The sequence below is a fragment of the Danio rerio genome, chromosome 5, assembly GCF_052040795.2.
Source record: "Danio rerio strain M-AB ecotype USA chromosome 5, GRCz13ab, whole genome shotgun sequence".
In the NCBI taxonomy this organism is placed as follows: Eukaryota; Metazoa; Chordata; class Actinopteri; order Cypriniformes; family Danionidae; genus Danio; species Danio rerio.
In genome coordinates this window covers 70,494,633-70,506,834 of record NC_141025.1, presented here as the reverse complement: position 1 = coordinate 70,506,834, position 12,202 = coordinate 70,494,633, and the positions used below count along the sequence as shown (strand labels likewise).

The 12,202-nt window shown below is 37.2% G+C and overlaps 1 protein-coding gene across 4 annotated transcripts in view; it reads left to right on the top strand.

Annotated features, from left to right (window-relative positions):
* The window catches only part of tecta (tectorin alpha), a 62,188-nt gene that overhangs the window by 19,808 nt on the left and 30,178 nt on the right, over nt 1-12,202 (top strand). For all 4 annotated transcript variants that reach the window (XR_015491913.1, XR_015491912.1, XM_087254300.1 and 1 more), the window contains exons 14-16: nt 756-1,296; nt 5,320-5,519; nt 11,290-11,670. Coding sequence is in view for 2 of the 4 variants with exons in the window: in XM_087254300.1 (XP_087110426.1) it covers nt 756-1,296; nt 5,320-5,519; nt 11,290-11,670 (1,122 nt within the window). In the remaining 2 variants the exon portion in view is untranslated. The remainder of the gene's footprint in view (nt 1-755; nt 1,297-5,319; nt 5,520-11,289; nt 11,671-12,202) is intronic.

Below are 12,202 nucleotides of genomic sequence, written 5' to 3'. Positions count from 1 at the left end.
TAGATCTCCAGGAACAGGATTGAGCACCCCTGCTATAGACATTACATTTTGGTTACTTTCCCACGCAACGCAACCACTATGACGCATATCAGATGTTGGATTTTGGTTACCATAACTGATGAATAAATGTCAATATTTGACGTCAATATGACATTGGTTTAAGATGTCGACGATGGATTTTGGTCACTTTACAACACAACAAATCAACAACAATTTGACGTCATTATGGGACATCAAAATCATCCCTGCAGACACACAACTTCATAAGACGTTAATATTATGTTGGATTTAGGTCACCAGCGTCTAAGGCAATGGTCTCAAACTCAATTCCTGGAGGGCCGCAGCTCTGCACAGTTGGTACCACCCCTAATCAAATACAGCTGATCCAAACAATCAAGGTGTTCAGGATTACTATAGACTATTAAGCAGGTGTGAGTTGGAAATGGTTGACGCTAAACTATGCAGAGCTGTGGCCCTCCAGGAATTGAGTTTGAGACCATTGCCTCAGACGCTGGTGACCTAAATCCAACATAAAATTAACGTCTTATGAAGTTGTGTGTCTGCAAGCTACAGCAATTAATAGCAACAAGGAATCAAAAACCGTCTGAAGCCTAACTAGCTGTAATGTTATATGCATATACTTCCATGTATCAGATTTCTATATACTGTAGGACATAAAACACTTAAACAGAACAAAGAAAACCCCATAAAACCCTACTGTTTACAATATCCTCCATTGGTTAATTTCTTTACAGGTGGCGTTTGACTGGAATACTCTACTGCTCCTCACTCTGCCTCGTAGTCTGTTTAACGCCACCTGTGGGCTTTGCCAAGGATTGCCTATTTCTGGTCCCGCTCTAAGCATCACTGAATGGGGCATGGCGTGGGCTGACCGGGACACTTTCTGCCAAGTGGGTTGCGGAGACTCTTGCCCCCGCTGTGGACTAGTTGAACGAGGCCTGGCCGCAGAGGTCCCCGCGCAAGTAACCGATGCTGTTGGTAACATCGACATGGATAACGGTAACCCCGGAAACCGTTTCCACTTCGCTGAAGGGTTGTATGTGTATGTCGAACCTGAGGCAGTGAGATTATGTGGACTTATTATAGACCGCGGTGGCGTGTTTGCTCGCTGTCACAGCAAAGTAGCACCAGCATACTTCTACCAGAGCTGTCTGCAGGACACATGCGTGGATCAAGGCGCAAGAGAGACCATATGCAACTGGCTACAGATCTATGCCAGCACCTGTCAGACACAAGGAGTGCCTCTCATTGGCTGGAGAAGTTCGACACCCTGTGGTGAGAATGATTTTCATTTAAACCATGGTCATATTTTGTCACAGGCAGGGCCGGAGTGGGACTCTTTTTCAGCCCTGGAGTTTCAAGCCTCAGACCGGCCCACCTCAGTTCACCACTGACTATATTAAAATAAGGTTATTTCCAATTCAGTTTCTAATTACACTATCACGTCTTTTTTTGAGAAAACAGCACTTTTAGAACTTCAAATGTTCAACAACCCTTACAGTATAATGTCTTAACAATAAAAATGAAAAAAATAAAATAAAATTGTTACTCAGCCGCGTCATAATCTAACGTACTAACCACTGTACCACAACAGCTATATGTTGAATGGTGACTTATGTAGTTATATCATCATTAACCTGCATCCTGCTCACGAGGCTACGAGAAAATAGATAAAAAGAGCAGAGCTGCGGTAAAATAATGAATAAGAAGGCTGTGGTCAAGTAAATAAATAAATTATTTTTAAAAAGTGTGACTGCTGAGAGCAACCGATTCTGGAACTAGGGACACCGTCCCTCGCGGCCAAAAAACGGACCGGCCCACCGGGAATTTTCCCGGTCCTCCCGATTAGCCAATCCGGGCCTGGTCACAGGAATGTACAATTGTCACAATAATAAATAGTTGAGGTAAGAGATTTGTTCTATATTAAATTGTGCTGCGTGTTGAAGGGATACACCACCCAAAAATGAAAAATGATGTACTTTTTACTCACCCGCAGGGGGTTTCAAACCTACACAAGTTTCTTTATTCTGTTAAACACTTAAGAAGATATTTAAGAAACTAAAAACCTGCACCCATCAATAACATTAAAAGCAATTACTATGGAAGTCAATGGTTACAAGTTTCCAGCATTCAACAAAATATCTTCTTTAATGTTCAACAGAAGAAAGAGAGTCAGGTTTGGAACAAATGAGAGACGAGTAAATAATTCCAGAATTTAAATAAGAATTTCTGGGTGAACTATCCTTTAAAGGAGATATGTTGTTAATTTAAGCGGTGTGGTGGAAAAAAAAACAATGAGCTTACAATAAAGGAGAGACAGGATCCATATTTATAGACAAGAATATAATACAGACACTGTATGGAGATCTGTATCTTTAGAATTAGATCATTATACGTCCACTCATCCAGCCACAATGTACCTTAGTAACCACTTAGCCATGTGTTTTTGTGCAAGCATGATGCATATTTACTTAATAAAATGTATATAATAGATATATGGCGCTGCTATGACAATTATTTATTTCATTTAAGTGCAAATATTGTTTACATTTTATAATTTAAACAAAAGTATTTAAAAAAGCCCAATTATATGCAATGTTGTTTGAATATATTTTCATGTATCAGATTTCTATGTAAAACACTTTTTGATAACACTTTAGAATAATGAGCCATTTGTTCATGTATTTACTAACATTAACTAATTATGAATAATATTGTAAAGCATTTATTAATCATTGTTCAACATTTACTAATGCATTATTATACCACCGAGGGCTTCAAGGACAACACAAACACTTAATACACAAATATACTTCATTAAACGTGTACACATAGACTCACCTACAGTGCTTCTGGAAAGCATAAAAGCATAGCACTTGACTTTGTCCTCATTTTTTTGTTACAGCCTTATTTCAAAGTCGATTAAATTAATGTATTTTCTCAAAATTTTACAAGCAATACCCCATAATGACAATGTGAAAAAATATCTTATAATTGTTGCACATTTATTAAAATTAAAAACCCTGAAAATTCACATGTATATACAGTGTAAGTATTCACAGCCTTTGGCGTGAAGCTGTAAATTGAGCTCAGCTAAATTCTGTTACCACTGATCATTCTTGAGATGTTTCAGCAGCTTAATTGGAGTTCAGCTGTGGTAAATTCAGTTGATTGGACATGATTTGAAAAGGCATACACCTGTTTATATAAGCTCCCAGTGTTTACAGTGCATGTCGAAGCACAAACCAAGCATGAAGACAAAGGAACTGTCTGTAGACCTCAGAAACAGGATTGTCTAAAGGCACAAGACTGGGGAAGGTTACAGAAAAATTTCTGCTGCTCTGCAAAGTTCCAATGAGCACAGCGGCCTCCATCATGCGTAAGTGGAAGATGTTTGGAATCACCAGGACTCTTCCTAGAGCTGGCCGGCCACTCCCCGTCTGGAATTTGCCAAAAGGTATCGGAAGCACTCTCAGACCATAAGAAACAAAATTCTCTGGTCTGATGAGACTCAAATTGAAATCTTTAGAGTGAATGCCAGACGTTATGTTTGGAGAAAACCAGGCACCGCTCATCACCAGGCTAATACCATCAATACAGTGAAGCATGGGGGTGGCAGCATCATGCTGTGAGGATGTTTTTCAGCAGCAGGAACTGGAAGACCAGTCAGGATAAAGGAAAAGATGAATGCAGCGATGTACAGAGACATCCTGAATGAAAACCTGCTTCAGAGTGCTCTTGACCTCAGACTGGGGCGACAGTTCATCTTCCAGCAAGACAATGACCCAAAGCACGCCACCAAAATATTAATGGAGTGTCTTCACAACAACTCTGTGAATGTCCTTGAGTGGCCCAGCCAGAGCCCAGACCTAAATCCTATTGAACATCTCTGGAGAGATCTGAAAATGTCTGTACACTGTCCCTTCCCATCCAACCTGATAGAGCTTGAGAGGTACTGCAAAGCAGAATGAGTAAAAATTCCCCAAGACAGGCCTTCCAAGTTTGTGGCATCATATTAAAAAAGACTTGAGGCTGTAATTGCTGCCGAAGGTGCAACAACAAAGTATTAAGCAAAGGCTGTGAACACTGATGTACATGTGAGTTTTCAGGGTTTTTATTTTTAATAAATTTGCAACAATTAAAAAAAAAATATATTTTTTCACTTTTTCATTATGGGGTATTGTGTGCAGAATTTTGAGGAAATAAACTAATTTAATCCATTTTGGAATATGTGGAAAAAGTGAAGCGCTATGAATACTTTCCGGATACACTGTATATGTTATAAAATTGCAGGTTAATGATGTCTGTATATAATAACTTATATTTGATTGTAACTTTAACTTAATTTGATTATATTGCAATATTCTGCACCTTTGTAAAGCTGCTTTGAAACAAGAATTACTGTTAAAAGCACAATATAAATAAACTTGAATTGAATTACTAAAATCCCAAAGTCGACGCAGTGGCGGAGTATGTAACACGTTCGCCTCACAGCAAGGTTCGCTGGTTCGATCCTCGGCTCAGTTGGCGTTTCTGTGTGGAGTTTGCATGTTCTCCCTGCGTTCGCGTGGGTTTCCTCCGGGTACTCCGGTTTCCCCCACAGTCCAAAGACATGTGGTACAGGTGAATTGGGTAAGCTAAATTGTCCGTAGTGTATAAGTGTGTGTGTGTGTGTAGATGTTTCCCAGAGATGGGTTGCGGCTGGAAGGGCATCCGCTGCGTAAAAACTTGCTGGATAAGTTGGCGGTTCATTCCGCTGTGGCTCCCCAGATTAATAAAGGGACTAAGCCGACAAGAAAATGAATGAATGAATGAATGAAAATCCAAAAGTCGTGCTTGTTTACTTTAATGCACTGCGAGTTAACATGAAGTAACGCTATTTAACTTAAAGATGGATAAATACAGTAATAAATGTACAGATTGTTTGTTCATGCTAGTAAATGCATTAACTAATGGACGATAATTTTAAAGTGTAATCCATTTTTTTTGTATTTAATAATAATGATAAAATATAGTTTGCACTTCCTGGGTTAACATGAACTCTCTGTTTATTTTAAAAAGCCTTTAATGGCAGGCATTACGCTGACCAACCGCAAACCATGGCTTATTTTACAAAATCTTCTGTTTTGCCAACATGGAAACCACAGGACACTTTATCACAGTCAGAGACTGGTGAATGCCACACATTCATATGAGCCCTTTACAGTGAAACACAATACATCTTCCCTGCCTACTTTTGGAGAAACTCACCCGTCCAGTGAACTCTTCTTGTTTTGCCCCCTCTGTGTGTGTGCCCAGTGTGGTCGTGCCCCGTGAACAGCCACTATTCCAGTTGTATGATGGCGTGCCAGCCGCAATGTGCCCCTGCGCGTGGACAGAGAGACTGTAATCAGTACTGCGTTGAGGGGTGCCAGTGTGACCAGGGCTATGTGCTGAATGGCAAGAGCTGTATCCTCAATCAAAACTGCGGATGCTACACGGATGGGAAATACTATGAGGTAAGAAACGATGCCACGGAAACACATCACAATATTATAATAACTACACACTATGAATCATTTATTAAGCATTAGACAATAGTTCTACTGTAATAATGTAATAGTTCATTATTCATTAAGCATTAACTCTACAACAGACGTTGAAATGAATCATTTTTCATTACCTCTAAGCTTTGCATTATTTACAAACATAATTCATATAATTCAGAATTAATAATAAACTACTCAAAGTCACATTTACAGTTGAAACCAGACGTTTACACTGTATAAAAAGGCACATAACCATTTAAAAAAAGTCAAATGTTAATGTGACTAAACTTTTTCTCTTTTAGGTAAATTGAGATTATCAAATTTGTTTCTGTTATCCTTAATAGCAAAATAATGAGATATTTGTGAGGAATTGTTATTACTTTTTTTGAAAGTCAAGTTTACATACAATAAGATTATTATGCCTCTGAAAAAAGCTCAGATGATGGTGTCAAAGTTTTGGAAGTTTCTGATTGACAACATTTGAGTTAATTGGAGGCACAACTGTAGAATAGTATTTAAGGAAAACCTCAAACACACTGCTTCCTTGTGTGACAACATGGGAAAATCAACAAGCCAGAATCAACAAAAAAAGCCAGATTACAATTTGCTAAATTACACTGGGGAAAAGACTAATTTTTGGAGACATGTCCTGTGGTATGATGGAACTAAGATTGAACTGTTTGACCATAATGACCAGCGTTACATTTGGAGGACAAAGGGGAAAGCTTATAAGTCCAGGAACACCATACCAACTGTGAAGTATGGGGGGCAGCATCATGTTGTGGGGCTGTTTTGCTGCAGGAGGGACTGGTCCACTTCACAGCATAGATGGCATCATGAAGAAAGAACATTATGTAGAAATCCTGAAGCAACATTACAAGACATCACCAGGGAAATTAAAACTTGGCCACAAATGAGTCTTCCAAACAGACCATGACCCGAAGCATACTGCCAAATTAGTTATAATATGCTTTAAGGACAACAGATCGAATGTTTTGGAGTGGCCATCACAAAGCCCTGACCTCAATCCTACATAAACATTTTTGGGCAGAGTTGAAAAAGCTTGTGCGAGCAAGACAGCCTTCAAATCTGACTCAAAAATTCCTTCAAACTATTGTGAGAAGCTTAACCTGTTTTAGATCACATAAAAAAGATGGACCCCTCAGTCATTTTAGAAGAGTAGAACCTTTCCTTGTTTTTTTTCCCTTATTTATGAGAGTAACATATGCTTTACTTATTATTACTATTTATTTGTATTTTTTTCTTAATATTATTTATATTTTTTTTCTAGAACCTAAATGTATATATGTGCGACAGGTTTTGTTTGTTGTGTAAAAAAAAAGAAAAAGTGAAAAGCTATTTGTAATGTATGTTTCATATCTAATATGTTCAATAAAAATACTTTTGGAGAAAAAAAAAAACTATTGTGAGAAGCTTGTGGAAGGATACCCAAAACATTTGACCAAGGTTATACAGTTCAAAAGCAAAGCTAAAGAAATACCAAGGAAATGTGCGTAAACTTTTGACTATCTAGAAATGTATAAAAAATTCTCCAAAAAAAAAAAATAAAAAAATCTCTCATTTTTCTGGTATTTAGCAAATGTAAATCATTTAGGCAATCATAACGGACATAAATTAGTAAACTTTTAGTATGATTTACCATCAGACATTTTTTTTTTAAATGGTTATGCTCACTTCTTTTTAGTGTATGTAAACTTCTGGTTTCAACTGTATATATCTTATTATTCAAGCTTATATATTAATAGTAACTTTATACACTGAAAAAATGATGTCTGCAAAACTGTTGCAAACAAATTAAGCAAACAAATTAAATTTAATAAAATTGTTTTAACTTGTTTGTTTAAATTCAGGCCAAATAAATTGTTTACAGCCACTTAATGTAAAACAATTGAATAAATATAAGCAGTCATCTCTGAATAATATTTTTCAGTGAATGTTAGTAAATGCGTTATTAACTCAACTTCGTCCAGTTTAGTGACCTAATCTAAAGCGAGGACTATTTATGCTTTGTAAATCCCATATAAATGTCTCTACATCTATTAATGTAGAGTAAATCAGTTATGACAAAATGAATTAACTATTCGCTAATGAAAATAAATGATTTATAGTGTGTGGTTGTTATAAAGTGTTACCAATGTCACATATTTAGATGAATCATGAAGCTGTAATATGACTTTGCAGAACAAATTGAGCTGTTTTGCTCATCAGATATAAAGGATGAGGGTAAAAATAAAGCACTATTACAGTTTTCCTCAGTCACTTGCATTAACTTCCCTCAGTTACTGCAAAACAGTAAATGCATTTCTCAAAACAACTCTTACACATAGCAAAGCTCCATAGACTGTCTGCAAAAGCCACACTGTAAAAAATGCCGGGTTCCACACAATTTCTTCATGTTGTCCTAAAACAAATTGATTAAGTTAACTTAATTGTCTTTACAAATTTAACTAGATTTAACATAAAACAATTAAATTATCACCAAAAAGTATTCAGCTCATTTCAAATAGGTAAATAATTATAAGTAAGCAAAAACATTTTTGAGTGCAGTCTCTTGCTCCAAATCCTTAGTTTATCTGTCGAAAATAAATATGTCAACGTCACAGATGCAAACACGTCAGTAGAAACAGAATGACAAATCCTAGTGTCATTGTGTATAAATAAGACAGTCAAATTGTTAGTCAAGTTGTCAATATAACAGTGTACTCTTGAGGGATGTTCTGAAGTAAAATATGGCCACAGTTTTGATGACGATTATTGGTAATTGTAGGTTACACCTTAGTGTATGTGTGGGTTTTATTCCAAGAGACTGGAAAATATTCACATTTATGCTTTTACTGTTTGTACAATGATTTGTTGACAGACTATGTCGTTGTGATACAGAAAAAAGACAGTACTGCTTCACATAAGTGGGAAAAAAATGTTTTAGAAAAGGTTACAGATTTAGAAAATAGTCTGATGGAAGTGCGTTGAAATATGCTTTACATATTATGACAACTTGTTCAACCATTTTGTATTTAAAGATTTATGCTGTGAACTAATGCCTAAATGTTGTGGGGGATGGAACTATTCAAAAGAGACAATTATATTATAAAAAGATTTTGATCAACATGAAATAAGCAGTTGATAATGTTGGAAACAGCAAAGTACACTGCCTGACAAAAGTCTTGTCATCGATCCCAGTAGTAAGAGCAACATATAATAACTTCACTTCTAGTTGATCATTTGGAAAAGTGGCAGAAGGTAGATTTTTCTGAAGAATCATCTGTTGAACTGCATCCCAATCATCACAAATACTGCAGAAGACCTATCGGAACCCACATGGACCCAAGACTCTCCAAGAAATTAATCAAGTTTGGTCAAGGAATAATCATGGTTTGGGTTTACATTCAGTAAGGGGGTGTGCGAGAGATCTGCAGAGTGGAGGGCAACATCAACAGCCTGAGGTTTCAGGACATTTATGCTGCCATTTACATTACAAACCACAGTAGAGGGCAAATTCTCCAGCAGAACAGTGATCCTTGTACTTCAGCCTCTATATCAAAGTTCCTGTAAGCAAAGAAGGTCTAGGATTGGCCAGCCCAGTCACCAGGCATGAACATTATTGAGCATGTCAGGGGTGAGATGAAGGAGGAGGCATTGAAGATGAATCCAATGATTCTTGATGAACTCTGGGAGTCCTGCAAGAACGCTTCCTTTGCCATTCCAGATGACTTCATTAATAAGTGATTTGAGTCATTACAGAGATGTATGGATGCAGTCCTCCAAGCTCAAGGGAGTCATACACAATATTCATTATGTTTCCATTGCAGCCTGACTTTATAATCTATACTGGACATTATTTCTGTTAAGTCACAAGATTTTTGTCAAAGCAATGTCAGACCTTACTGTCCTAATTTAATAATTAAAAATCAAGGCATGATAATATTTTATTTTGGTAAAATAAGTGTAATCTAGAGGCCTTTGCCTTTCATATACTGTAAGCCACTTCTGATACCAAATGATCAACTCGAAGTCAAGTTATTACTTGTTGTTCCTAAAACTTGGATAGGCAATAAGACATTTGTCAGGAGGTGTATTATGTTTAATCCTACGGATGGATGAATTAAAGCATTTGCAACTTATTCAAAGAAATAAGAAATTGCTTTTTTTATGTGCACAAGTGACACAAGATGTGAAGATTGAACCGTTAGTTTTGAGAATTTCAATTCTGATCTGAGAAATGTACAAAAGTGACTGAGAAACACTGTAATAATATCTGTTTTAGAGTAATTGGCAATAAGGAACAATGTTTTATTTTATTATAAAACTGATTTATTTTTAGATTTTTGATATTAATTAGTGTCAGCATCTAATCAGTTTACCTGGAAAGCAAATTTATATAGGACATCTAAACCAAAACTAAATTGTGTGTCTCAGGGCTCTATTTTGACGGTCCATGCGCAAAGAGCAAAGCGCAGGGCGCAAACGCTTTCAGGGCGTGTCAGAACGCATTTTTGCTAATTTAAGGACGGGAAAATCCGCTTTGCGCCGTGGCGCATGGTCTAAAAGGGTTGAGTTTATTTTTTTAATGAGTTATAGGTGTGTTTTGAGAATAAACCAATCAGAGTCTCATCTCTCATTCCTTTAAGAACCAGCTGCGTCGCGCCATAAGCGCATTTGCTATTTACGTGACGTAAAGTAAGTTCACTTTCGCTTTTGCTCTCGTGGATAGGGAAACCTTACCGCACAGACATCAATTAGCCTATAAATAATTAATTTTGTTTGTTAAGCGCAAAGATTTGTTTCAAAACTATTTCGAAATTCAGTTCTAATTTCCAGCAAACAAATAAATGAACAATAATAACAAAGTGTGGTCAAAATACTGAGTTATATCCAAATACACCTGCTATGCCCCATATGGTCTTAAACCTGACAGGTGGGCAAATCTATATAAATCTATATTATGTTTCAATAAAACAAATATAAATATGGATATAATAAATACTGCTAATAATAATAAAATTATACAAAAGCAATTGTTATGAATGAACTGAAAAAGCCTCTCGAGATGAAGAAAGGCAGTGGTGTTTAAATTCATGTAGGCTAGAAATTAATATGTTTTGTAATATTTTTATCATTTATATTTATATCCTATATACAGTATATCCTTATTATATATATATATATATATATCCTTAATATATTATATCTTTTTCATATGTAAAGATATTTGCGTATTGCTCTACATCTTGTGTGTAGTGTGTAAGCCAGGCGCACTTTGCGCCAGACAATAGACCGACTTTGTTCTGGTCTAAAGAACAGACTATTTACAGTTTCTCAAAATAGCAACGCGCCAAAACACGCCTGCTTTTTAAGACCAGAACGTCTATGGGCGCACATTTGAGCGCAAATGCATTTGCTATTTAAACAGTGTGGCGCAACACCTCAAAATTACACTTGCGCCGAGCTGAAAGTAGCAAAAGACTATTGCGCCATGCACCACATTGCGCCGGGTGTAGGATAGGGCCCTCAGACTCAGAAATTTATAGTTTCAATTAGAAACTGCTTTGAACCCCATTAAGCCAAATAGCATCACATATACACAATACACTTGACACTGTAACAACATGGTATCAATGTTTGTATGGAAACGAACAACTTACGAGAAGCTAATTGCCATTGTTTATTAAAATATCTTAAATTTGTACCATTTGATCTGGGTTACTTGTGTCTTTCTCAGCCTAAGCAGTTGTTCTGGAACAGTGACTGCACTAAACGCTGCCAGTGCATTGGCCGGAATCTGATTCAGTGTGACCCACGGCGATGTAAAGCGGAGGAGGAGTGCGTCCTGCGGCATGGTGTGCGAGGATGCTTTGCCAGACGGAATCAGCACTGCGTGGCGTCCGGCGGTGGCGTCTTCCGCACTTTTGATGGCGCTTCTCTCCGTTTACCCGCCTCATGCTCGTTTGTTCTCTCAACAATCTGCCACAAGCTGCCAGAGTTATCTTTTCAGCTCATTGCCAATTTCGACAAATGGAGCACACCCAACCTAACCACCATCTCCCATGCTTATCTCTACATCAACGAGGAGAACATTCTCATCTCAGGCAACACTGTCAAGGTAAGAACACAGAAATTGTACTGCTAATGATTTATGGCACCAGAAATAAGTCAGGTATAGTGGTTTAGACCAGTGCTTCCCAACCGTGTTCCAGGAGGCACATCAACAGTACATATTCAAAACGTTTCCTTTATCTGACTCATTAACTTTAGGTTTTGGAGTCTCTTCTGATGTTCTGATGAGTTGATTCTGGTGTGTTGGATTAGGAAGAGGTTGAAAATGCATACTATTGGTGTGTCTTCAGGAACAGGGTTGGGGAACACTGGTTTAGACTGCACAATCCTGTGCTACCAGAGTTTAGCTTCACCAAATTTAACAGATTTTCCTGGGAGTTTCTAGTAGCTGCATCTCAATTCCAAGGTGTCAGTCATGTGAAGCATGTCTCAAATCAAAAATACACCCTCTAAATGTGTCCTTCACTTCATGGGTAATGACGGATGCAACTGTTGGATCGTTCACCTAATATTTAATATAATTGTGTACTGATGATGACAGGACTTTTTTTGTAGAAAAAAAGAAAAATATAGACTAT